The sequence below is a fragment of the Meriones unguiculatus genome, chromosome 16 (assembly GCF_030254825.1).
Source record: "Meriones unguiculatus strain TT.TT164.6M chromosome 16, Bangor_MerUng_6.1, whole genome shotgun sequence".
In the NCBI taxonomy this organism is placed as follows: Eukaryota; Metazoa; Chordata; class Mammalia; order Rodentia; family Muridae; genus Meriones; species Meriones unguiculatus.
The window spans coordinates 4,443,963-4,471,556 of record NC_083363.1 but is presented as its reverse complement, the minus strand read 5'-3'; the positions used below and the strand labels follow the sequence as shown (position 1 = coordinate 4,471,556).

Here is a 27,594-nt window from a genome sequence, read left to right as displayed (position 1 = left end):
CCAGACTGGCCTCAGCCTCAAAAGAGATCTGCCTGCTTCTGTCTCCTGAGTGCTGGGATTAAAGAGAGGCACTACCGCACCCAGCCTGAGATTAGCATTTTAAATTGAACTATTATGAGCCTGACTGTGAAAAACTTTATTGAAGAAAATGCACACACAACAGGGGACTGCACTCCTCTGCTGCTTGTGTGCCCATCTGCTTTTCTGCACAGTCTTTCAGGCTGCGGCTTTCGTCATGTACATAACTGTATGCTATTACTGTAGGCTGTGGTATACTATCTGTGAGGAGATGGAAATGATGCCAGCCATGGCGCAGATCAGCCCAGCGTAGTGCACACTGGGTGCTTGTTATTGTTATTACAGCAGAAGATTACTGGCCGGCCTTAAAGTTTTTACTGCCGTCACAGTGAAAGCTACTGTGACGGCTCGTGTCGTAACTCTCCTTACGCACAGTCACATAACATTTGCAAACAGTGCTTAGCCAGCCCTTTTGTCCCAGGAAGTTGGGAAAGAAGAAAACTGAATCAGTCTGAAGAACTGGTTGTTACCACTGTGTTACAGGACAGAAAGAAGGGATAATTTCGCTTGTAGGTTTATTATTTGTGTTTGAGGTGCTGATGTCCAAATTTATTCTTTCTCTGAACCTTTTTTCCTTGATTGTAAAGTATTAAGTAAAACAAAGCAAGTATTTTCTTAAAGTTTGTTGTCTATCCATGTCACATTTTCGGACTAAGAAAACTTAAATGTCCAGTTTTTCCCAACATTGTTGAAAAGACATCTTTTTCTTGTCTCCCTTGTCTCCCTGGATATCACTGTGTATCTAACTTTTAAATAATGCTTGCATTTAAAATGAGTACTTTTAGAATCTGATGGCGTGAATAGATGTTTGTCTATGAGGAGATGGACGTGCGGTGAGGTTATGGTGTTTGTTCACCTGCACGCGGTGACTCGGCCAGGTAGTGTTTCTGAAGTTTTGTCAGACCTTAGGTGTGAAGCAGCCTAGTCCAGGGTGAAGAAGAGCCCACAGGGATTGGAGAATAGATCAGTGATGGAGTGCTTACCTAGCAAACGCAAGGCCCCAGGTTCAGTCCTCAACTCTGGGGGTAGGGAGTGTGGGAGGGGCCACAAATAACAAAAAGACAACCCTCACCCCTTGAAAAAAAAGGTAACTGGGCACACCCAGTTCTTTAGCCAGGAGGTGGTGGGCACACCCCTTTAGTCCCATCACTTTGGACGCATGGGCAGGCGGACATCCAGTGAGCTCCAGGACGTTCGGAGCTACACAGAGAAACCCTGTCTCAAAAATAAAGCCAGCCCTCAGCGTGTCCGGGTGCCCGCTGCACACCGCCGCTTCTCTCGGGAGTGGTGTGTCGTACTTGGTAGCATTCGTAAGAGGCAAAAATGCATGTTCTCACTTGGTGATATTGTGAAGCCCATGTGTCCTTTAAACGAAGTCTTCTACTTCATCACATCAGTGTGAGCACTTACTACAAAGCACTGAGAGTAGCCCGCGCCAGGAGCTGTCTGTGGTTCGGCTGTGCGCCCCTTTAGTCTTCGCAGGCGCCCTTAGTCCTGTGCGAGTGTCTCCAGGAGTTCACTTTACCTGCAGGTCAGGGCTACACTAGTACTGGTGTACACTCACTGGTGTAAGCAGAGGCTATGACCTAGGATAATTTGGTTTAGTTGTTTTGTTTTGTTTTGGTTTGTTTTTTTTCTAGGATACTATACCACTTTCATGCTATCAGATTTTAATATGCTTCTAAGAATGATTGAATTGGGGGTCCTTGGCATGCATTGTATGTGATTAGTAACTCAATGTAGAATAAAGACCAAAACCTCCAAAAGCACAAGAAAAGTTTCATGCCATTAGACTGGGCAGTAATTTTGAGAAAATAATAACACCAAAATTGTAAACACAAAAGTTTTTTAAAAATTCTTTGTTCCTTCATCACAGGATGTAGTAACTGTGAAGGGATCTACAGGATGGGGAGGAACCCCAGTGTCCCACGTATAGGAAGGGCTGTTCCCCACAGTGAAGATGCTCAATACAACGAATGCTCTGGACATGGGAAAGGCAGGGCAGGGGTACACACGCTGTAATCCAGCTACTCCAGAGGCTGAGACGGGAGGATTGCTCAAGCCCAGGAGTTGGAGGCCAGTCGAGTTTCAGGAATGCAGACACACAGGAGGCCAATGGACATGGAAGAGTGCTGAGCATCATTTGCCACTACACATTGCAGGCTGATGGGTGATCACCTTACGTATCAGGATGGACACTGTTTAAGAGAGGGCAAGAGAAAGGAGCGTTGGCGAGGACATGGAGACGTAGGAGTCTTTCTGCTCTCCAGGAAGGCAGAATGATGTCAACTTTATAAAAAGACACATGGCAGGCAGCCCCTCAAGAAATTAAACACAGCCTGGTGTGGTGCCGCATGCCTGTAGTCTCAGCACTCGGGAGGCAGAGGCAGGTGGGTCTCTGAGTTTGAGGCCAGCCTGGTCTACAGATTGCCTTCTAGGAGAGTCAGGGCTACCGTAAGCCTGTCTTTACAAACCAGGGGGTGGAGAGAGCAGAAGAAAGAAGGGAGAATTAGGGCTGGCGTAATGGCTGCTCTTGCAGAGGACCCGGGTTCAGTTTCCAGCACCCACAGGGCAGCTCACAACTGTCTGCAACGCCAGTTCTAAGGCATCGACCCCCCCCCCCCCACAGCCATACGTGCAGGCAAAGCACCAGCGCACACAGGATAAGATAGGTCAAAATGTTTCTAGAAGAAGAGAAATTAGACACAAGGGCTCACCTGCAGCCCAGCACCCACTTCTGGACAGGCGTCCAAAAGAACCATGTGTGGCCTTATGCACCCACAATGTGTTCAGACCACGATCAAAGATTGAAGCAGCTGAAGTGTCCTTCAGCAGTTGGCTGATACACAGAATGTGGGAAAGCCGTGCAATGGATTACTATTACAGCCTTTCCCTGCCTTTTTGAGACAGGGTTTCCCTGTGTAGTCCCGGGTGTCCAGGCCTCACTCTGTAGGTCAGGCTGGCCTCCAACTCACAGTGCCTGCCTTTGCCTAGGACCAAATGTGCTGCCATTCGCAGCCATATCTCAGTCTTCAAGGAGAAGGAAGCCTGCCACATGCTACATCAGTGATGAACCCAAAGACATTGTGCTAAAAGTGCGGCAGTCACAAAAAAGAACACTGGGTGATTCCACTTGTGTTAACTGTTCACAAACAAACAGACAGTGGCTGCCGGTGGCTGAGAGGAGGAGAAGTAAGGTTTGTGATCGGTAGAAAGGTCCAGAAGGGCAGGATGGACCTTCTGCAGATGGACGTGCTGCTGCTCAGCACGTAGGTGGGGTCACACCAGGTGCACACTGGGAAGGGCTTAAGGTGGTGAGCTTTGTTTTACCACAGTTAAACATGTTTGAAGTCAGTGCGAGGAGTTACACAGTCAGAATCACTAAAGTAGCCAGTTATTAATAAAGCAGTTTTTATCACAAAGGGACATGTTAGGTGATTAAATTACAATTTGTTTGTTTTTTGAAGTATTGTGTAGGGTTTTTAACCAGAAAAATATGTATAACACTACAGAAGAGAGAAAAAAGTGTAGTGAGTTGCTCTCTTCCTGGGCGGGTATACATTCTGTTTGCATGTTCACTTCTGTGTGCTGTGCAGGTGTGTGTCATGTTTGTGTGCGTGTGTGTGGACCATTGGTCAGCCTTAGGAGCCGTCCTCGTTGCTTTTGAGACAGGACCTGTCATTTGCCACAGCGCTGTCCTGTGAGACCTGGGACCCTCCAGTCTCTGCTTCCCAGGGCAGGGTTAGCAGCATGTGTCCCCAGACATGGCTTTCACATGGAGCTGGGGCTCTACCTCAGGGCCTCACACTTGACCCGTTGACCCGCTGAGCTATTTCCTTGGTCTATACAGCTACAAGGTATAAATATAGAATATTCAATATTTTGTTACAAATTGAATAGAACTCCTAGAATTGATACATTGTGTTTGAGGTAGTAAGATCAAGACCCAGATAAAAATATAAGAATAAGTTTTTAATGTATTGTTGTCATAGTCTTTCTGCAAGACAAAGACCCTAAAGATGAAGAGTCTGTGATGTCCATGCTTCTGGCCCCGTGTTCTCCTAAGGAGTGTGGGCGGCAGGGTTTAACTAGCTGCACACTAGCTTTTGCTTTAGCTCACTTTGCATTCCCTGAGTGACACAACTGGCTCCCGCTGAGCTGAGAGCTGATCCGCACACGGTGCCCACGAGTGACCTGGGCATCAACCCTCTCTAGCCACAGACCACACAGAGCACAGTGCAGTTGATCACCGGGGGTTCGATCCTTTCCAGAGAGGGTGCACACAGTTGGCACTGTGGCCTGTCTGAGGGTGCATGGTGCAGGTTGGGCTGTCGTGTGACGTGGGGCGTTGTGAACAAGCAGGGCGCTGCTCTGGATTAGACAGTTAGGGTGTGGGGTGATCCTGAGCGAGAGAGGAAGGACTTCTGCAGCAGTGGGACTGGAGTGACCCGTGGCAAGATGCCGCAGTCGTCATCGGCCAGGAGACAGCCGTTTGCTGTTTTGTAGGGTTCACGGTGACCTTATTTGTTTATCCAAGCTTAGGTGAAATTTTTAGGCGTTCTTGTTTTGTCTGAGTTTATGGTGGTTATACCGTGACCTTGTCTGATGCTGGTGTTTTATAAGCTTGTTTATGTCCAATGGGAGAATGACATGGCCTTGCTCTGAGCTCCGGGACAGCACGGAAGCCGATCTGCATGTGTCTGCACACCTGGAGGGTACTAAGGGCTGCATTTTTAAATTCTCTTACTAAGAATCCTCTTAAACCAAGGACCCGTGCACTTTTCCCAAGAACATTGTTTCAGTAGATGCATAAAATATGAGCATTAATGTGTAAAAAGGAAGAGGTGCTACCCCTGAGAAACTTAGAGAAAGACTTGTCAGGAGAATGCTAAAAGCATTCTTGAAATGCCATTGAATTAGAGGTGGATAAAGCAGTTAAAGTAGATGGCCTTCAGAACACTTCATGCTGATTGCCTGTGCTGTTCAGATCTTGTTCCGCATTAAGGGAACTTGACTGTAATCTGGAATGGCCACACTCACAGACAAAGCCTCAGCCACTAACATACTATGAGTTAATAAGCTTCCATGTTTTACATTCTCAATGATGTGTGTATGTTGTTCTGCGTGATTCTCTCCTTCCAGTCTAAAATCCCAGCCCTGCTCATAGCAGTCACAAGCTTTCACCATACAAAGAACCATGCGTTTAGATACGAGGTTGTGTATTGGAATCTGAGGATTGTAAAAGCAGCAGCCTAAACAAGACATGGAATACTGCAGTTAAAAAAGGTCATGTGTTCAGACAGCAAGAGAAGCGCTTTTATAACGGACTATGTTGAGGAGCTACAGAGCCAAAGAATGAACATCAAGTTTTAAAACTAGGCGTGTTAATCCAGGAGTGGTGGTACATGCCTGTAACCCCAGCACTCAGGGAGGCAGAGACAGGTGGCTCTCTCTGCTTTCAAGGCCAGCCTGGTCTACAAAGTGAGTCGAAGTCAGCCAAGTCTACACAAGGAAACCCTGTCTCAAAAAACTGAAAGAAAGAAAAATAAAAGAATAGGTGTGAAAAAAATTTAACATACAAATAAGCAAAAATTATGTATATAATTTAAAGGCAATCAACCAGAAATTTGACTGTTTCCTTAGTTGCGAGGATTTCAGAAGTTTTCAAATTGTGTTTTCTCTGCTTCAATGTTTTCTTGGTGTTGCTTTTCAGAAATCAGGCCGGGGGAAGTGGTAGGTAGTTCACAGTTGTGATTCCACATGTGCGAGGTGGGGCAGGAAGCCGAGGGGTCAGGGCTCCTCTTGGTAAGGAAGGAGCCTTGGGTATGTGAGACCCTGTCTCCACAGTAGCAGCAGCAACCACACAGGTGTCCTCCTGTGGCGACACTGCACTGCGGGTTCCTAGAAGGGAGGCCCTAAGGGTGTGCTTTTTCATTGTTAATACCATTTCCCTCCAGTTTTTGTGACTTTCCATGTGCCCACCAGCAAGTACAGTACATTTTAAAAGAAGAATGAGTAGCCAGGGCTGGTAAGAGAGTGGGTAAAGGCAAAGGCTGCACAAGCCTGGTGGCTAAGTATGACCCCTGGAGCGGCGGAAAGGTGGAAGGAGAAACCAGCACCACAGAGTTGCCTTCTGACCTCCACATGGGCACCGTGGCACAGCATGCCCTGTACACCTCACACATTCATCATACATGCGCCCTGAGGCCTGAGCTGGAGGGGAATGCGCTTCATTCTGTGACGCAGCACTTAGGAGGCTGAGGCAGAAGACTTTGAGGCAGCTGAGCCGTGTGATAAGGCCCTGCGTCAGAAAGCCAAACGAGGGGGTTATTTGTGGTGAGCTCGATGGAGCAGCTTCCTCTGTTGGACACAGACCCGACACGGCATGCTGTGCCATGCACTTGGAGTAGGTGCTGTTACCAACATTTTCAGGTCAGGACACAGGTTTTCAAGGCTAGGAAAAGGCAGATCGGAGGTTGGAATTTAGTACCTTTAACCCCTAAAATGCATGTCTTCTCTCTAGTGATGAAGACCTTGTCATATGAAAGGAGTTCAGAACTGAATGTATAATATGCTGTCACTTGTGGGATTGTTCTGTATTGCTTTGGTTTGGTTTGGGTTTTGGGGACAGGCTTGCACTACATAGCCCTCGATGTCCTGGACTCACCCTGTAGACCAGGCTGGCCTCAAACCCAGAGATCTGCCTTCCTTGGCCTCCCGAGTGCTGGGCTTAAAAGTGTGTGTCACCACCACCGCCAGATGAGTCAGGTCTTAATTATAAGCATGTATTATGTGAAATTGTAACTAAGTGGAGCTGATGTTAAGTAACAAAGACTAAGCAAAAAGAGCAAATGCTTTTTCTCTGCTACTCTCATTCACACAGGGTCCCTTGATCCTAATGGACCTCGACTGGTTCTCTGTCACTCCCCTTCCTCTGAGCTTCATTGCATCTGGTCTTACTTTGAATGCTTAAGTGATTTTTCTTAATTTTTTTATATCTTTTAAAAATGTATTTACCTTTATTTTATATACATTGGTGTTTTGCCTACATGTATGTCTGTCTGAGAGTGTCTGTAATCTTGGAGTTACAGACAGTTGTGAGCTGCCATGTGGGTGCTGAACCCAGCTCCCCTGCAGGAGCAGTCAGTGCCCTCAACTGCTGGGCCATCTCTCCGGCCTGGTTTTTATTAAGTGTGTCCGTGTGCGTGCGTGCGTGTACACGTGTGTGTGTGTGTGTGCGCGCGCACGCGTGCACACGTGTGAGCGCGCACACGGCGTGCATGTGTCAGAGAGCAACCTGGCAGGGATTAGTTCCCTCCTATCACTTGAGTCACAGGATCAAATCAGGCCAGCAAGCTCCTCAGCAAGGGGGTTTGCCTGCTGAGACATCTCTGTGGGCCTCATGCTTTAAGGTTGTGATTGACGGGTCACCTCAAGTGCATCTTGTTGCTGTTGTTTAAATTCTCTGTTGCTTCCCGAAGAGCTTGAGACTCCGGTGAGACATGGCTGTGGTCTTGGCGTAATTATTTTTATTTTGTGTACACTGGTGTTCTCCCTGCACATACGTCCGTGTGAGGGCATCCCATCCCCTGGAACTGAAGTTACTGACCGCTGTGAGCCACCGTGTGGGTGCTATGAACTGAGCCCAGGTCCTTTGGAAGAGCAGCCAGTGTTCTCAACCGCTGAGCCGTCTCTCCAGCCCCAAAATGAGACGTAACTACTACTGCACATGAGAAGAGCTTTGAGCATTCCCCAAGCGTGGTGCACACACCTGTCACCCCAGAAGCGAGCCCGCAGGAGAGCCGGGAGCTCGGGCCAGCTGATGCTGCAGTGTGAGACTGAGCCAAAACACCGCAACAAGAGCTTGTGAATCTTGACACCGCACAGGTCACCTGCTGCAGTCTACAGTTGACAGTGACGCTGGCAAGAAAGGAAACATACCACATTCTATAGTTTTGATGATTTGATTTTTGTTTGCAGAAACCTGTTTTCTTGCTTTCTCTTAGGCCAGGTTATCAAAGCCTGGGACATTGGGGTATCCACCATGAAGAAAGGAGAGATCTGCCATTTACTGTGTAAACCAGAATATGCTTATGGCTCCGCTGGCAGCCTCCCCAAAATTCCTTCGAATGCAACTCTCTTTTTTGAGGCAAGTATGTGTACCGTCGCCTGGTCAGCTTGTGCGGTGCTGCTGCAGTGGGGGAGGAGCTGGACCTGCCGCCAAGAGCCCACTCCAGCTTATTTATTTTGGAGCTTGGCTTCTTGAATTGTTTCCCACTCTCCCAGGGGATGTGCCAGTGCTTTCTTAGAAATGTGTCTCTGGCACAAAATGGGCATATCCAAACAAACAAAAGACGCAGGTGTAGAAATACAAGTTCTGGTCAGCAGGGGAAGTAAGACATTCTCCAGACTGACAGGCCGGAAACGGCGGTGACGAGTGTGAAGTTGTGAAGGTTTATAACTGTCCCTTAATCTATCTCAGGAGCAGTGAGAGGTGGCACATTGTTTACTGTGTTGAATTAATTACACGACTTTGGCAAAACTTGATCTTTATCTAACACGGTGAAAAGCGTATCTCAGTCAGTCAAAGGCCAGATTCTTAAGTCTTAAATTTTAAGGTGGAAAGTTTACGAATCTGGGGTGGGAAACTGGTGTCCTCAGAGTCAGACAGAGTGTTCCGCGCCAGCACCTTGCAGCTCTGGCCTTTTGCCCACAAGGCAGTTGTCCTAGTATTTCCTGTCTGTCTTCGCACTGCAGCCACACAGGATGCAGACCTAGACGCTGTCATTACATGGAGTTCCTTCCAAGTGTTGCAGAGTGCAGCGCTCTCCTCCATGTTCCTCTTATCTACGCCACCAGAGAAGATGTAGTTTCAAGTTTTATCCAGTAACTGTTCGCAAACTGGCTTTCATCTTTTCCATTCTAGATTGAACTCCTTGACTTCAAAGGAGAGGATCTATTTGAAGATTCAGGCATCATCCGTAGAATCAAACGGAAAGGAGAGGGGTATTCGAATCCGAACGAAGGCGCGACAGTGGAAGGTGAGCTGTGCTGCCGGGGGCCAAGGCTTCCGTGGCACTGCGCAGAGGCAATCCTTAGGCTCTCTGTGTCAGAACAGTCACTGTGAGAACTTGCTGCTCTCTAGAGGACCCTTTCTGGCTCTCAGCCCTGCGTCCACCAGCAGCTCCAGTTGCAGAAAACCAGTGTCCTCTTCCAGCCTCCATGGTACACACACACAGTATTAAAAAATTAAAAAGAAAATGGTAAATGCATTGAATGTATATATTGCAAGAACTGTTTCATCCTCGGCCTTCATCTAATGACTTCATTTGGTAAATACTAAGCTAATGTGTGTTCCAGGCCTCTGGCAAACTATAAACTCAAAAACACAGAAACAGTGGTTCCGTCTAGTAAGGAGTTCTCAGTCGCTCGGATCCCTGGAGGGCATTTATTTCTCCCCTCTCACAGTAACCTTAGGAGGTGAGATTTATTATCCCCAGTTGAGGAAAATTAGTTCAGTGATGTCATGTAAATGGCCCAAGATTTCGGAGCTACTGAGCAGAACAGTGGAGTTGGACAGCAGTGTTCATTCCGTATGGGGTGGCCTGGGACGGAGTACTGTTTTGACAGTTGCCAAGCCAACCTGGAGCTATTTTCATTTCTTCCTCTGAAGACTGGGAGGCTGAGGCCCTTTCTGAGCACCTCACTTTCATCAGTGCTTGCCCACCTGCCTGGGGACCAGGATTTTGCTTTATCACTTTCTTTTCAGCATCTGCAGTGTCTGACACACACCTGACAGTTCATAAGAGCTTTCTGCACTGTGCATGTTTGAAGATGTGGTTACTGAGCTGATGTCTTCAAAAGGGAGTTGTAAGAAGACATCCTTCCAGAAAAAAGGTTAAGTCACTAAAAAGGAACATTACTGTGCTATCAAAGGCATATGTAGAAGAAAGCTTATCTAAAAGAACTAAATTGAGTGAGTTTCTTATTTTTAGTATGTACGTACTATTTAGACCCATATTTCATTGCACAAGTCTCCCAAAGTTAATTCAGGTTTAGTTATTTTCTTATTGGGAGCAATTGTAAATATAGCAGCCACTGTGTTACAGCTGGAATGTCATGCGAGACTCTAGAACAAAGAGCTCGGGCAGGAGCAGGACGCTGGGGCGAAGGCTGGCTCTAGACTTCACCTGCCCATTCACCCCTACCTAGACTGAGGCAATGCTCGCCCCAAAAACCCAGAGTGGGAGTCATGCCTAAGAAAGTCACAGGATAGAGACAGCTGTGACAGCCACTAAAAAGCTTATGTGTAACATGTTTTAATCTTTTATATGAAAAATTCAAATCTATACACCAAGTTGGGTTTTTTTTGTTTTTGTTTGTTTGTTTTTGTTTTTGTTTTTTTTTTCCTGTGTGATGGGAACTCCTCCAGAGTCAATGATTCATAATGTTTTCTTTGCATTTGATTTGCTTTCTGAGAGAGGGCATTTGTCAAGGCCAGGAAGTTAGCATCGCTGTGGTCCCATTCACTGTCCCCCACCCATTACCACACTAACTACTCTCCTACTCTGAATTCAGGTCCAGACCCTTGAGCTGCATTTAGCTCTCATGGCTTTACTTCCTTCCAGTAAATTACGGTCTTCCATCTTTGTTCCCTGTGACGCTGACGCTTTTGAAGACAGGTTCCCACTGGTAGAGTAACCCCAGTTTAGGCCGTCTCACGCTTGCGGTGAGGGGGCTGAGAGTTTGGAGGACAGCCTGCTGGTGATGCTCAAGTCATCAAGAGGTGCGTGGCTTTGTGGCTAGCAGCAACTATGGGGCGGGTAGACTCTCCCGAGTCAAGCTGTCCTTTGTAAGTGCCGAGTAGCTCAGGAAAAGGGATGATGGGAAACCACCAATGTCTCCTTTACATCCTGCCTTCACACCTCATGTCCACTAGTGAGTTTGTGTACAGCAGTTATTACTGTGGCGTTTGATTTCTGATAGCTGTGTTTTCGTTTTACATTTATTAGTTGGAATTCTACTGCAAGGAAGATCTCTCCCTTCTCCCTGAGTTTCTATGGCCGTTTGCTTTTGTCAGCATGCACCTAGAGATATTGTTTCCCCAGTAAGAGGTTTTTACTTGCTGCTCAAATTGCCCCAGTTTTGGCTGTTGGAAATGCCTCCAAGTCAGCTCTTTCCACCACATTGCTGAGTTCATTTACTGTTTGTGAGGAAGATTGTCAACTGTTTTTGTTTTGTCTTCCTCCCTTTATAATACTGTGTGATGTTCTAGGCTCACCTTAAAATTCCCTTGTCCCAGTCCTGGAATCGACCATTTTTCTAAGGAGCACCATTTCCGTTCATTGGAAAATAGTATTGAGAAACTGAGTCAGGTGCTCATGTGTGTTTGTATGGTGGGGGCTTCATGCCCTAGAGCATCTTAGCAGACAGAGCTTGGAAATACACTTCGAAAACATAGACAAGCATCTGTGTGGATTTCTGTTGCAGTTGCATATGTATTTGAGACAGTGAGTATAGGGCTCAGCAGTTAAAAGCATTAGCTGCTTCCCCAGAGGACCCAGGTTCAATTCCCAGCACGCACATGGCAGCTCACAACTGTCTCCAACTCCAATCCCAGGGGATCTCAAGCCCTGTTCTGGCCTCTGAGGGCAGCAAGCATACATGTGGTACATAGACATACATGCAGGCAGACACCAATGTTCAGAACAAGGTATTAAAAGCCTTGAGTGCATACAGTTCCATTCAGCACCACAGGTTTGTTCTTTGCTCGTCTGGAACTTCTTTTCCAATACCTTCACAGTATGTTTACATATGTAGTCCTGCATCGAGTCACCCCTGAGCTGTCACACGTTATGATACATACCTAAGAGTCTGAGTTTCTGGGTTCAGTGGGGTGGCCAGCCATGGGGTACTTGCGGGCTTTGGAGGCTGTATTCTGAACTTCTGAGCGTGGAATTGCTGCCTATTTTATGTCCTCAGACAAGGTTAGCGACGTTGAGCATCTAGTCTTCTCACGTGTAAAATGGGCTGATTTTCTTCCTATTGAGTTGTGATAGGCGTGGCACAGGGCTGCCTCCTCTTCCTACCCTCTGTACGGGGTTTGCAAAATTGCAAAATGTGTTTTGTTTTTGCTTTCTTTCTCTGGATTTAAGGAAAGGAATTTTTTTTTTTTTTAAAGATTTATTTATTTATTATTTCTACAGTGTTCTGCCTGCATGTGTGCCTGCAGCCAGAAGAGGGCACCAGATCTCATTATAGATTGTTGTGGAAAGGAATTCTTGACTCCTTTCAATTCCTATACCTAATCCTTGGTTAATTTGTCTCTGTTAGCAGTCTTCATTTTAGTTGTGTGTTCTTAATAGTCATAGGTTTTGATTTTTGATTTTGGATGGAAGGCTTTTAAATCATGATCTTTTGTATGACTTTTTGGGTTTTTGAAACGTATTTTTTCTCAAGACATTATGCTCTTTACTCTTACCAAAAATCTCAGTTTTATAGTTCAGTCACACGTTCTCTTCTTCTGGGCTTTTTCCTGCCAAGTGAAATTGCTGTCTTGTCATTTTCACTCAGTGTTGTCCTCTCTCCATCATGAAGAAGTCAGAGGGTCCTGAGTGTTGTGATTGTGATGACTGATGCAGGTCAGCTTATTCCAGGCCTGGCAGCATCGTCACCTGTAAGCTTTGCTGTCTTAGCCCAGTTACAATTAAGTAGGGCTTTCAAGTAGCTCCCGTTCCTGTGGTGCCAACTCCTCCTCTTTTGGGTTTCTGATTGTTAGTGTTGGTAGGGACTGACCACAGGAGTGCTGGCTGTGTGGGGCTCTTCCGTCCCATGCTTTTCGCTCCATTTGATGTCGTTGCAAGGGAGCATGTTTTCAGATACACAGTTCCAACTGTAGTCTTTGGAGGAGAGTTTCCTTTCCCTCTCACCTCCTAACCCAGTGGTCGGTGGAGGAGTGAGGGAGTCACTTTTAAAAACAGAAGGTCATGGTGGCCCACACCTTTAAACCCAGCACTCTGGAGGCAGAGGTAGGAGGATCTCTGTGAGTTCAAGGCCAGCCTAGTCTACCAGTAAGTTACAGGATAGTTAGAGCTACATAGTGAGACTCTGTCTCAAAAAATAATAATAATAATAATTTTTTTATAGAAAAGAAAGTGGGATCAGAAGTGCGAGTTTATGCAATATATAAAGTTGATGAACTTGGCCCGATGGAAACTGTATTCTATAAATCCAAACCAAAGCAGGTGTTGAGAAGACCTCTGTAGAGGTACATACCGTTCTTCTCAACAAGCTCGGGCAGAACTCCAAGCTCCCGATCAGCTGGTGCAAGGGAGCCAAACAGGCTATGGGGCAGTCGTCAGACTGCTATAAAACAGTATGGGGCAGCCGCTTCAGTAAGCCTCTGCCATAGTAACGCTCAGCCTTGGCTAAAGGAGAGTGAGCTCCAGGCCCAAGCCTCCAGCCCGTTAAATAAAAGTCTCAAAGGAGAGATTGGCAGAGGCAAATATTTTTTTAAACTCCTGGGTGACTGTAGTTTGCAGCCAAGATCCGGAAATGAACCGCCTGAAGATCTGCCTCCCTGTGACTTCTGCTCAGAGCTAACGTGTGGTTCCAGAGTGCTGTGGGGACAAGCCTCAGAAGGCGGCAGGTGTTAGACTTGGACTGCAGAGCAGCAGTACACAGTGTCTTGGAACTTCTCGAGCAGATGAACTGGGCCAGAAGCTCCCTACAACAGTAAACAGTGTCTCAGCCTTGAGTGTATAGTTGCTTAATAAATACTTAGAAGTCCTCACCTGTATCACTCACAGAAACCCTTTGGGGAAAAGACTGTCGTGTTGCCTGCTTACAATAAGAATGACAGGTAACAGCAGCCATTTGGTCCTCTGACCCTCCCTGGGTTTATCTGTGGACAGCAAGGATTGGTCAGTGGGTGTGAAGATGTGTAAGAGAGACTAACAGACAGCACAGAGGAAGCTGAAACACAGAGCAGTCTCTAGAAGGAGCTTAAGAGATCGTTCAGAACTCAGACAAAAGTCCACCCAAACCTCAGCACAGAGGAAGCTGAAACACAGAGCAGTCTCTAGAAGGAGCTTAAGAGATCGTTCAGAACTCAGACAAAAGTCCACCCAAACCTCTCCGGAAACGGAAAGAAGTTAAGGAAGTCTGAAAACTGACATTCACTGAAGTTGAAACTCTGAAGCAGGGCACGGCGGCGCACGCCTGTATTCCAGAACTCAGGGAGGCAGAGGCAGGCGGATCTCTGAGTTCTCAGCCAGCCTGGTCTACACAGTGAGTCCAGGACAGCCACGGCTACATAGAGAAGCCCTGTCTCGAAAAACTGAATGAATGAATGGATGGATGAAACTTCAGGGGGTCTTGGGAAAATGGCTCAGTGGTTAAGAGCACTAGCTGCTCTTCCAGAGGTCCTGAGTTCAGTTCCCAGCAAGTACATGGTGGCTTACAACCATCTGTGATGGGATCTGTTTCCCTTTTCTGGTGTGTGTGAAGACAGATTATTCATATACATAAAAATAAATAAATATTTAAAAAATGGAAACTCTAGAGGGCAAAGGAATGAAATGGACGGTTTCTCCACAGCTACACTGGTGATCTGAGCAGTGGGCAAGGGCATCTCAGAAGACGCAGGGGAAGAAGGGTTAGAGCTGGAAGAGAGGTGAGGTGTGGCGATAGAGTAAAGAGGGGAGGGAGAGAACAAGCATGAACCTGAGCAGCCACGGGGCAGAAAGTCTGCCAGAGCACGGAAGCTTTAGGACTTCAGAAGGATAGGCGATGGTAACAGGAAGAAGCAGCCTTTCCTGTAGTTCTGCCTCGATGGAGCTGCTCAACTCTGTGGAAGTGTCAAAGAGTAGCTCCAGTGTGGCAAAGGCACACCTCAGGACTGGAGCCCGGCACCCACGTCCCCCACGCTGGCCGACTCACAACCATTTGCTCTAGCTGCAGGGCGTCTGCTGCTCTCCTCTGGCCCCTGAGGCATATATACGTGTGTGCACACGTGTGTGCACAAACTTTTTAAAAAGCTGGCAGGAGTGGTAGAACCAAGGGAGACAGACCCTTGGGGCTCACTGGCCATCAGCCTAGCCAAATCAATAGATTTAAAGTTCTGTGAGAGACCCTGTTTTAAAAAACAAGGTAGAGCCAGCAAGGCCGCACCTGTAATCCCAGCCCTCAGGAGGCAGAGGCAGGGGATCTCTGTGAGTTTGAGGCCAGCCTGGTCTACAGAGTGAGTGTAAGGACAGCCAAGGCTACAGAGAAACGCTGTCTCAGAAACAAAAATGGTGGAGAGCCACTGAGAAAAAGTTAGTATCAACCTCTGGCCTTCTCATGGCGTGAGTGAATGAATGAATGAGTGAATGAATGAATGACATCTGTTAAAGGCACCAGGACTCATAATGTCAAAACAACATCATCGAGCTTTTTGTTCCTTATAAATGAAGCAACAAAAACACACCAGAAATTGAAAATAGAGGGAAAGTTTCATGTATGTTCGTGCTAAGGTCTGAGAGATCTGTGAATGTTCTGGTTCTGTTGTTCGCATGCCTTTTCAAGTATTTAGTGCTGTCCAGCAAATGACCACAGGAAGAAATCACAGGTTTTGAAACCATTTCATTATGTTGTCACAAAATACTGCAGTGTCTTCCCAGCCTAGAATGTACAGTGTGTGTTCTTTCATGTGTTCTACATTTAGGAAGCTCCTCCCTCTAGAAAGTATCTCTAGGTCTTTAAGTAGAGTGAAATCGTAATAGAAAATAGTCTGGGTTTTTTTTGTTTTGTTTTGTTTTGTTTTTTTAAGAAAAACCACCAATGCATTATTCAAACAAAACAAAAGCTCCAGGTCAGTAACGGATTTGATAGCCTCCTGGAGCTTATTAAAATCAGAATAAAAGCAAAACAAAAGCCAGGCATGGTGGTGCATGCCTTTAATTTCAGCACGAGAGAAGCAAAGGCTGGTGAATCTCTGTTAGTTCAAAGCCAGTCTGGTCTAGAGAGTGAGTCCAGAACATCCATGGTTACATAGAGAAACCCTGTCTCACCTCCCCCCAATAAAGTACTGACTAATAGATTCAGAAAGGAAAATTCCTACAAATTAGTGAAAATTGCCGCCATTTCCTTAAAAGACATGTTTTTAGATTAGTCATTAAATAAATGCTTATTTTGGTCCTGAGCTGTGTGCTGAGCTCTGTGGCATACAGAAGCAGTGGAGAGCTGTGGCCTGGCCTGCTGGATTCTCCCTTGTACTTGCCAGCTGTGTGGGGTCGTCAAGTGCATGCTTCCCTGGGGTCCTGAGACACTCATTGCAGGGTGATGTGCTGCAAATACAGACGAACAGCCACATACTCCTTCGCAAGCCCACCGCCACAGCCACGCTGACTCAGTGCTTGCTTCTGTGTGAAGGCATCAGCCAGTTCTGTTCACATGCTCTAATTTAGTACTTAGCTTTTTTGGGTTTTTTTTTTTCTCTTTAACATTTTGTTTTGTTTTGTGTTTGTCTTATTCATGTGTGTGTTTTGCCTGAATGTATGTCTGTGTACCACATGCATGTCTGGTGCCTGAGGAGGTCGGAAGACAGCATCATATCCCCGGAACTGGAGTTACGGATAGCTCTGAGCCACATGTGAGTGCTGGGAACTGAACCCAGGTCCTCTGCGAAAGCAACAAGTACACCTAACAGCCATCTTTCTAGCTCCTTAGTTTTTTTGTTTTTGTTTGTTTGTTTTTACAGACAAGATATGTCACTAAGGCTGGCCTTGAAGTCCTGGAGGTCTTCTTGCCTTTCTGCCTCTTGAGTTGAGTAGTGACCAGATTTCTCCCAAACTGCATGTGCCACTGAGTCCGCTCTTAATTTTAGTTATTTATTTGTGTGGTATTGAGAATTACACCTAGTGTTTTGAGAATGATATCACCAAGCCCCTGAGTACTTAAATTTTCCTTTTGTTGTTACGTTTGTTTGCTTGAGAGCAGGTCTCACTAGGCAGCTCTCAACCTCCATCTCCCTGAGTAGCCCCACTGGTCTCAAACCCGCAGCGATCCTCTTGCCGCTGCTTCCCAAAGGCCGCTACCCTGGGCTTTTGAGTGTAACTTATCCTAGCAGTGCCAGTCTAGACAGTGCCACCCCTCGGCAGATGGAGAAAGCGAATGCCCCTAGCCAGAGCCGTGAGGTGTCAGAAGGGGACTGGTTCATAAGGAGGTCTGGCTCAGGCCCCACACTGTCAGGAAGCAACGAGTGTTAAGAGCGTAAAAGTTTGCCGTCCCAGTAGCCAAGTTCCCTGCCAGTCCTGTGCTAGTGTCTGCCGCACCGTGGTGTCGTCCCCGGAGACAGCAGACTGATGTGGAGCAGGAAGGGAGGCGATGTGGGGGATGTCTGGCCAGTGTCCTGTGATCAGTGGCTAGCGTGCCTCCATGCTGTTAGAAGCCCAGTTCTGCTTGCCTTCTTGGGGCTTACTACCATCCACTCTCTCAGAAACCCTGCACTGTCAGGCAAGGGACCCAGAGAAGCTCTCCACACGAATTAGGCAGTAGAGTGTGAGTGACCCTTGGTAACCTGGTTTTCTCCAGCCAGATGACCAGTCTTTTCTAGTAGTAATGCCCTTAAACATTCCCATTCAGATCCCCATGACCCAGTCATTGTTTTGGGAATGAGTGCAAAGCTATCAGACAGCAGCTGCTATAATTAGAAAAGGGAAAGCAGACACTCACCCAGCTAACGTCTTAGGCTGTGGCGTTTACAGCACTTTTTTAAAAAGTTATGCAGCCTCTTCCTTGGTTTTGCTTCCTGAAATACAAGCTGTACAGTTTTGGGGTTCTTGCATTCCAGTTTTTGTTACTGCTGTGCACTCTTTCCTCCCCCCTCCCCCCCCGTTTTAATCGGAGAACAAATTGCTGTCAGCACATTGAGTTCATGTGCCAGCCACATTCAGAACAGGGTGTTCTGTGCTCTTCAAAACAAAACTGCTGCAGGGCAGTAAGAGAACAATAAGTCAGAGCTCCAGCTTAAATGATGCTTTGCAGGGACCGGCCTCACTTGATGTGGTTACACTCTGGATTTCACAGCTAAACTTGGGTAATTTGGTTTGGTTTAACTTTGTGGGGCTTGTTGGAGCACCCCCCTCCAGGTTACACAGACTTCAAGTCTAGAGAAAATATCACCACTTTTATCTTGTTTATTTCTCTTCACCAAAAAGCCCTAAGTAGAAGCATCCTGTGTGTACTTGTGTTCACTTGGAGCACGTCATAGATGGCTTACTTCCTGTAAATCATGCTGGATGAGACTAGCAACAGACCTCCTGCACCCCTGAGTCAGGGCGGCTTGTGTTAAATATTTATCAGGTGAGTGTTTGTGCTGTGGATGAAGTCACAGCGCCCACAGGTCTCACAGCAAGACCTCCCTGTGCATCAGCAGCCTTCCCTGGGCCCTGGCACCCGAGTTCCCGTCAGCAGCCTTGCAGGGCCTGCCACACCCGGGTCAGAAGCCAGCCAGCCGGTGTGACCTTTCTCCCTATAGCTGCAGAGGATCGTGGCTGTGCTCCTGATCTGACTCTTCATTCCAGATTTCATCACGTCATGAGGTGGCAGCGTGCAGACGCGTGGGGTGACGTGTATGTGTGGGAATGTCGCTTAAGATTTTTAGTTACGTTTTTATTTATTTATTGTGTATGTAAGTGTGCACGTGGAGGTGAGAGGACAACTGTGGCATTGGGGCTCTTCTTCCCCCATCCGAGACCCAGGCTGGGCCTGGGTCACCAGGTGGAGACAGGCCCCTCCACCTGCTGAGCTACCTTGGGCCAGCTGCCACTCTTCCAGGCTTGGGGGGACAACTTAGGACTGTAACTTGAGGTCCCAGGACACATGCCCTGTTGGCCTCTGTGGGCACCTGTATAGCATATACTCAAGCCCGCAAATGCACAAATGAATAAAATCTTTCTTTGTTCTTTTTAGATTTATTTTGTGTGTATGTGTTTGCCTGAATGAATGCATGCGGTGTCCATGGTGGCCAAAAGAGGGCAGTGGCTCCCCAGGAACTGCAGATACAGACGTTAGGTGCTTACATATAGGTGCAATGAATTGAACCCCAGGTCCTTGGCAAGAGCAGCAAGTACTCTTAACCACTGAGCCGTCTCTTCAGCCTCCGGGTTTGCTTTCCTAACTGTGCCTTTGTTACACTTTGACTTATTTTTTGTTTTCTTCCTACATTCATTCCCTGCACACAGTGATAGGTTAGCCCAGGGAGAACTTCTGGGATTATTTACAGACTGGGGGTGTCACTTGAGATGCTTGGCTACATTTTTATTATTTATGATGTGTGTGAGTGTGCACGTAGAGGTGAGGTCACACCCACCGCAGGTCAGTGTAGGAAAGTGACATGTAATCAGGGATCCTCTGCAGAAGTCTCTGGATTTCCTGTTTTGAAAACACACTCAGACTTGATCAACCAAAAGCCACAACAAATGTACTGATGATTTCCTCCCGCTAGAGGCACTCCGCTTTAGGGAGGAAGGTGATGATCTCACAGAAAACCCTCCCCCTGTTAGGTTGTGAGCCACGAGGACGATGAATCTCTCTCGACACTAGGAAGGCGGTTCCTCGGTGCCTGGGTGAGACCTCCTGTGCTCTCCAGGCCTCTCAGGCGGAGCACCGTCCATTAGTCTACGTGCAATTTCTTGGACAAATTTTAAAGCAGTAGTTGCATAAACTGACAGTTTTGTTTGGTTGGCTCTTCCATGTGTGGTTATTTATGGTGCTTCTGGGGACTGAGTCCCAAGCTGTACACATGCTAGGCAGGTCCTCTGCCCCAAGATACCCTCCCCTATCCCTGTTTTTACTTTTCATGCGAGATAGGCTGTGAAGGTGTGAGGCTTCTGCCTTAGCCCCTTGAGTAGCTGGACTTACAGGCCTGAGTCAGGCTCGGATGAGATACCTAACCTCCTAAGAACATCGCCCTTTGCTGCCTAAAAGTTTCCATAAGCCTCAGACGGGCTCCAATCTTCTGATGTGTAGACATTTTAAAGTAAAGTTGAATCCATCTTTATAATAGAAGGGTCTGATGGCAGTATTTACTACTGCCTCTTGTACTATACTCAACCTGGTTGGATTTGTTGTTGTTGTTGTTTGTTTTGTGTTTCCTGTTCCACATGCACTGGAGAGAAAGTTTTCTGCATCTTGGCTATTTTATCTAGAACCTTCCAAAATTGAGTATACAATACAGAAGTCATCACGTGTCAATAAGTATGGGCTCTAGTATGGACGAGAGACAGTATGCCATGTCCTGAGAGCTAGGCTACTGGAGCCTTTGTTTTGAAGGAACTGAAGGTTTGGGTTAGCAGCAGTAGGAGCAACCAGGCAGGCATCTGCCCTAGAGCTTTCCGTCCTGACTGTGGTGACTGGGACGCCCTGAGGTCTATAGCGTACTGCTGTTTACCTTCCAGAGTCTGTCTCACTCCTAGGCGAAGGTGAGCTGATCAAATGATTGACCAAGAATGAGCTCTGAAGCAAGTTTGCAGGCCAGACAGAATTCTCAAGTTTTAGAGCTTTTAAGAGATTGTTGAGGTCAGATGGTAAAAGTGGAGTAAGTTGGAATTGTGTTTGGAAGATGGTAGCTGTTGTAGGACATGAAATTAGTGTGTGAGAGAGGGTGGCTGCTGGAGACTGAAGCAGATGACTGACCCGGAATAGGTTCTCCAGCCTTCTCAGGAGACACTTTAGGGGGTTATATTTAAATACTTTTCTTATCAAGAGATCGTGGTGCCTGTTGTACTGTCTCGAAAACCAGTGAATAAAAGATCTAATTGAAAGTCTTATGTAGCTTTAAAAGTATTTGGGAGTGGCTGGAGAGGTGGCTCGGCGGATGCTCCTCCAGAGGTCCTGAGTTCAATTCCCAGCAATCTCAAGGTGGCTCACAGTCATCTGTTCTGGAATCTGATGCCCTCTTATGGAGTGCATGCATACCTGCAGATAGAGCACTCAGACATAAAAGAAATGAATAAAATCTTACAAAAAAGAAAAAGTAGTTGGGAACCAGGCTCAGTGGAGCACACCTACAATCCCAGCATTCTGTGAGGCAGAGGCAGATGGATCTCTGTGAGTTCAAGGCCAGCCCAGTCTACAAAGTGAATTCAGGACGGCTAAGGCTGCACAGAGAAACTGTGTCTAAAAAAAAAAAAAAAAGTAGTTTGGGCTGGGTTGTAACTCAGAGCTTAAGTGCTATATGCACAGGTCCCTGGATTCAGTCTACACTACCATACGAAAGAGTTGGTGCAGGGCTGGAGAGATGGCTCAGAGGTTAAGAGCACTGTCTGCTCTTCCAGAGGTCTCTGAGTTCAATTCCCAGCAACCACATGATGGCTCACGGCCATCTATAAGGAGATCTGTTGCCCTCTTCTGACCTGTAAGTGTACATACAGGAAGAACACTGTGTACATAAATAAATAAATAACTCTTAAAAAAAAAAAGGCTGATGTACTTTTAAAGAAAAAAGAGTCAGAGCAAAATGTGGTACATGCCTATAATAATATAATAATAAAGCACCTGGAACACAGGGGCAGATAAGAGTTTCAGGCCCACCAGAGCTACAACAGACAGACAGAGACACCTCCATCTAACATGATTGTATTATGGGAGAAATAACATTCAGTCCTAGGTTTTATCTTTTGTTTATTTATTTCTGCCCAAGCATCTGAAACCAAGTTACTGTTACAGATGGTTAGGCCTTGTGTGCATTCAGTACCAGCTATGTGGCATTCTCACAATGGTATGGTCAAATAAGCCAGTGTATCTTGACCCTGGGTCACAGGTAAGAAAATTAGTAAGTATACATCTAACCTGAAGCAGAAGATACTCTTGTTAAAGTTTGTGACTGGTGGGCAAAGCTCCCGGAAGGCACTGTGCGTGTTGTCCACGAGAGGGGAAGTGTGTGCTGAACAGTTGGCGTTCACTTGACAGACAGTGCGGGGACAGTGCTGAGGTGCGGCTCGTGACTGCCATGTCTCCTCCCCGCAGTCCACCTGGAAGGCTGCTGTGCTGGAAGGAGGTTCGACTGCCGGGACGTGGTCTTCGTGGTCGGCGAGGGGGAAGACCACAACATTCCCATCGGGATCGACAGAGCCCTGGAGAAAATGCAGAGGGGAGAGCAGTGTATCTTATACCTCGGACCTCGGTAAGAAGCACCCGTTCCAGGGCACCGCGGAGCTAGCTGAAGAGCCAGGGCCCGCCTGCTCTCTCACTCAGCATTTCGTTGTCACCGTGAAGCCGTTTCATTGAGTCAGGTGGTGGCTAGCCTGGCCCTCTGGGGCCTCACAGCTCTGTAGAAGTTTGTGAGCGAGCCGGCTCAGCCGAAGTCTGTTTAAGAATAGGACTAACAATCAAGCCTTGTTTTCGGTTTGTTGGACTGCCACAGTGCCACATCAGCAAAGATCGGCTGGCTCCTGTGGCTCCCTGCTCCTCTCCTCTCCCCCTGAATTCAGCAGGGGATGTTGGGAGTTGAAGTAATGCATGATTTACTAGCACTTGGCTCTGTGCCACATTCTTATATGGAGTCCCTGAAGGAGGAAAAAACCAGCTTGTTCTTCCTGGATCTAAAGGCGGCGGAGATGACTCATTTTTGCCTAAATTTTTCCCGTCATAAGGATAGCCATTAGCACTTCCAAGCTTAGAACTATCCGGCACTGACAGTCTCTTGTGAAAACATGTTTCCTATTATTTTTAGATCTAAAATTATACCATAAATTCAGCTCTTCTCCTCTTGAGAAATGGACCCCTGAGAGAACGCAGGGGTGCCGCCTGCGTGCGCGCGCATCTGCTTGCCCAGAGTGGCCCTGCGGCCGCAGACTGCCCCGTTACCATTCTGAGTTCTGAGACTGTTGGGGCGGCCCTCACCAGTGGGGAATCTGGCCCTTTTGTCCTGTCCTTTGAGTGTGCTCTGGACTGTAGTTCACGCTGTAATGAACCTGTTTCTTTCTTATCGAAAGAGCTTCCCCTTACTTACAGAGTAGATTCTTCGATTCTTCATAACCTACAGTCTCTAGTCTTTTTTTTTTTTGAGACATGTTGTCATTATACAGCCCTGGCTGGCCTGGAAAGAGATCTGCCTGCCTCTGGCTCCCGAGTGGTAGGATTAAAGTCCTCTACGCTAACAGCTTAATCTGACACTCCAGAACTACACTCAGGAGGCATGTCTGTCTCAGGTCTGTCCTCACAGTTTGGCTCTTGCAGGCTACGCTCTGTAAAGTGTGAGCATTCAGAAACGCATGACCCAGGTCTGTAAGTCTTAACCTGGCTCTCGGATAGCTTGGAGAGCAGACTTCTCAAGTTCCACAGCAAAGTGAATCAGACCGCCTCTGTTTATTAGCGCAGCTAGTTCCTTGCGGATGCTGGTCGTCTGGGGCTGAACTCTGTGGTCTCTCAGGGGTGGCACCTGGGCAAGTCACCTAACTCCCCTCAGGCTTGCAAAGTTGGAGTAACCAGGCCACACTTAGCAAACCACGGTGCCCAGGTGAGCTCTCCTCGTTAGGTTTACTGCTTTGCAATAGCTTTCCTTCATTCTACCCTTAGACCACAAGAAAATACAAATCTCCGGAGCAAATGGTAGTTTTCAAATCTTTTCAAGCATAAAAGCCATCAAGTTCTCATAAATTGCAGTATATAATGAGGTTTTATTCCCTGTTTTTTTTTTTTAGGAGAGGGTAGTAGGGTGTGTGCATGTCTGCGTGTGTGTGTGTGTGTGTGTGTGTGTGTGTGTGTGTTAGTGTATCTCCAGGACATACTGGAGTTGGTACATTTAGTTCTGCCCAGTACTTTCTATGCAGGGCTGTCTATACTGTCTTTATATACTGTGTAATACTGTACATATATGCACCAGTATGGTTTGTGTGCACATGCTGTGCACATGACTTGTCCCCATCATGTATGAGCTGCTATAAAATGCTGGTGGGATTTGTACTCTCAGTGTCTTCTGTATTTTGCCTTCCTAACCCTCCCCCAGCCTCACCCCTACTACTTCCTTGCCATCCATGACTCCTTGGCAGGACATTTTCGTGAGAAAATAACAAAGCATTCAGTGTCCCCGCTCACTGGGGACAGCATCTTTTTTGGTGGTGTTTTTTTAACATATTGTGGCAAGGGTAGTCCTCTCTCGGATGCCTCCCGCTCTCAGAAGTTTTTCTCACTTTTTAAAACTTTTGCTTTGCTCAAACAAATAAATAATTAAATATCATGACTGATTTCTCTTCTGTTTTAGGTTCAGTATAGATAATTTTAACTTTTTCCTTTACGCCTGTTTGGTAACAATCCCAGACAAAGCAGGCTGTTGAGCGTGGTCAGGGTCATCATGAGCTTTGCGGGTCACAGCATGAAGTAGTTTTCTCAGGACGATGAGGTCTGAACGTGGTTCTGGCTGTGCCCTGCCCTGTGCGCCTCTCAGGAAGCACATGTCTCTGCCCTCAGCTTCTTCATCTGTAAGGAGCAGCTGTGAGAGCACCCGAGTGCCACTGTGCCCTCAGCCCCCTGTGTGCCCTCCGAGGCAGCTGTTGGCTCTGGACGTCCATCTCTGAGGATTTCCTTTTCAGTCGGGTCCTGCTTTGTCCAGTCTGAGCCAGCGTAAGGGCACCTTTCTGTTTAACACAGAATAGGCTAGCCATTTCCAGAGCAGATGGGTGTGCGCCTGGGCTCCAGTCCTGACAGAGTTCCTTTGTTTTAACCAGGAGAGATGGTACAAATAATCTTCTTTAATCTTCTCTAATCCCACTAAGGCTGCACCTCTTCCAGAAGACCAGTCCCCGCATTCTACAAACACACACACCTCCACCCACCCTCTACCCCAGTCCCCACCCCACCTCCCGTCAGGGGGCCTCAGGTGTAAGTTCCTCTTGGGCAGGTTTTCACGTTCCCAGCACTATTGACGGTTTGGAATGCATAATTCTTGGTTGTGGCAGAGGGGGTTGTCCTTGGGCCCTGAGGATGTGCAGTGATACTCTGGACTCCTACCTGCCAGCCAACGGCAGCCCTACCCAGATTGTCTCCAGGCATGGCTGACTGTTCCCCTGACAAAAGGGCTAAAATCAATCCAGTTAGCGCCACCGTTCCAAAGCGATGCCAGATCGTCCATGGCATTCGTCCCTTCTTAGCGAAGACTGCCAATCATAGCACACTCTCAGCAGCAGACTCCCGCAGTCCCCACCTGTCTGCCTCCTTTGCAACAGCTGAGGGATGGCCCTTAGCTGAGGATGGCAGCTCTACGACACCCCCATCCTGCCGCCCAGAGGGAAAGCCAGGCGCCGTTTCCTAGAATCACTTGGCCACTGGCAGTTGCACCCTTTCCTTTGTTCCTTTGCTGAGGATGCCCTTTGCATGCTGTTCTGGCAGCCACGCCCAGTTCTTGCCAGGCGTCTGTGTGCCTCTGATGCAGCTGCTCCTTTTCTTGTGTAACGGTGGAGGTGAGGGAGTGAGCACGTTTCCCTGGAAAATGCAAACAAGAGAGGTGGCACATGGAACGTGCTGTGTGCGTTTTCCCCGGTCCCGTAGCCCCCCCCGAGGAGACCCGAATAGGCTATCTTTAGTCTTCCTTCAGTTTTGACATTTTTCAGGCCGTGGCCAAAGAGCTGGGGTTAACTGAACCTTTTATGCCGTTCCGTATTTCAGGAGCAGTTTGGCTCACAGCAGATAAGAACAGTGTTCAGTGAGCTTCTTGCTGTTATGCTGAGTGCTGTCCCACCTTTGGGGGGGGGTTGTTTTGTGTCTGTTGAGACAGGGTCTCTCTAGTTGTGCATAGCTTTGGCTGTCCTGGAACTCACAGAGACCTGCCTGCCTCTGGGAACAAAGGCATGCGCCGCCAGTCCTGGCTTAGCGCATTGTTCTAGGTGCTGGGAAACCCTGAAGCAGACAGACAGAGCTCTGTGGGGATTGTGTTGCGGCAGATGCATGCTTCCCAAACACTTAATTTGCCTAGGATCTGAGACAGTCCCCCAGAACAAGATTACAGAAGATGGGTGTAGTAGCATACCTCAGCGAGCCAGTGCCCAGGAGGCTGCAGCAAGAGGATTGCTGCAAGCTCAAGGCCAGCCTGGGCTACGTGGCAAGACCCTGGCCCACGTGGCAAGACCCTGGCCCTTAAAATGAAATTCACATAGCCTTGGGTTTTAGTTTGTCTTGTCTTTTTTTTTTTTAACTTAGTTTTGGCTAAGGGTGTTTACTGCATCTTCAGCAGGATAACTGCAGAGATGTGAGTCTGTGTGCCTCTAAGTTTGGAATACGGAGTGGCCAGGCTGCTGGTTTGATTTCATATTGCCCTGTGTTTCTCCGTGTGCCTTTTAAAGTCTTTAAGACAATGTGTTGTCCCCTATCTGAATGGAGGTGGTGCTCTTAGACGTGAAAAGCTTGTTTAAAAACAGAGCCCTTAGCAAAGTCAGTGGGTGTCACATAAGAAAAAGGATGGGGGGGGTGAGAGGGGGCAAGGTTCCCCTGGAGGGAGGGAGTGGCAAGGAAGTTGGGATAAAATGAGAAATTTGTTACATACAAGTATGAAACTGTCAAAGAACAGCAAAAATGATAACACTAAAATGACAGAAATGTTACAAGTGATCACACCAGAACTTTGGTGATTTTACTACTGTAATGATTGTAGCAGCGGATTCTTCTGTGCTTTCTGCCCAGAAAGCTTAAACGGAAAGAGTCCTTGTAGCCAAAAAGCCTAAATCAAGCAGAGAAAAAGACTTCAATACTGAGCAGCATATAACCACACTGTCCCAAGTAACGCAGGACTTGTGTGCCTGTGCTGAGGGACAACCAGACGCAGCGGGTATGAGAAGCCGCCGCGGTGAACTGGTGGGGCGTCTCCTCCTGGCCAGCCCCACCCTGCTCTCTGGTCTCTGACCTGTGCTGCTTCTACACCTCAGAAAACCCAAGGAAGTACCTGGAGATACACCAGTTCTTCTAAGTGTTGTTGTTTTACTCTCCATTTCAGATATGGCTTCGGAGAAGCAGGAAAGCCTGAATTTGACATTAAACCCAATGCTGAGCTTACATACGAAGTCACACTGAAGAGCTTCGAGAAGGTAAGAAAATTGACGTTCTCCAAAATCATGGTGGATCTCCCCTCCACCCGCTTCCTGTAACTGTGCTAGGTGGGTTGTCTAAATGGTGTTTATTTCTGTGCGTACTTCTCCTTACCCATGACTCCTGTGTCTACACTTCTGCTTGGAGCCAGGGCAGCTGACCTAGCGCAGTTGATACATAAGAGGAGCTAGTGTCCTTATTTTGTTACTATGTGTCAGCCTTTTTTTTTTTTTTAACTTTTGGGTAGAATCCAAGACTTGTTCCCTTATTTGTTCCCAGCCTTGTTCTTTTTGTTCTTTTATTCCTCAGTCGAGGACAGAAAAGTCCACACACTGCCAAGCAGCTCCTTAGGGGAGTTGGGGTGCAGCTTTCCAGGGCTGAACGGAGTGTACGCTCTACAGGAGTCACAAAGAGGCCTCCCCTGTGGCTCCGGGTCACGAGCCCAGCATCTCCGCC

At 47.3% G+C, this 27,594-nt stretch overlaps 1 protein-coding gene across 3 annotated transcripts in view; it reads left to right on the top strand.

The window, feature by feature from the left end:
* Window positions 1–27,594, top strand: part of Fkbp5 (FKBP prolyl isomerase 5) — an 85,680-nt gene that overhangs the window by 45,136 nt on the left and 12,950 nt on the right. For all 3 annotated transcript variants that reach the window (XM_021630175.2, XM_021630170.2, XM_021630178.2), the window contains exons 4-7: window positions 8,085–8,227; window positions 9,005–9,119; window positions 22,090–22,246; window positions 27,047–27,137. In XM_021630175.2, coding sequence (XP_021485850.1) covers window positions 8,085–8,227; window positions 9,005–9,119; window positions 22,090–22,246; window positions 27,047–27,137 — 506 coding nt within the window. The remainder of the gene's footprint in view (window positions 1–8,084; window positions 8,228–9,004; window positions 9,120–22,089; window positions 22,247–27,046; window positions 27,138–27,594) is intronic.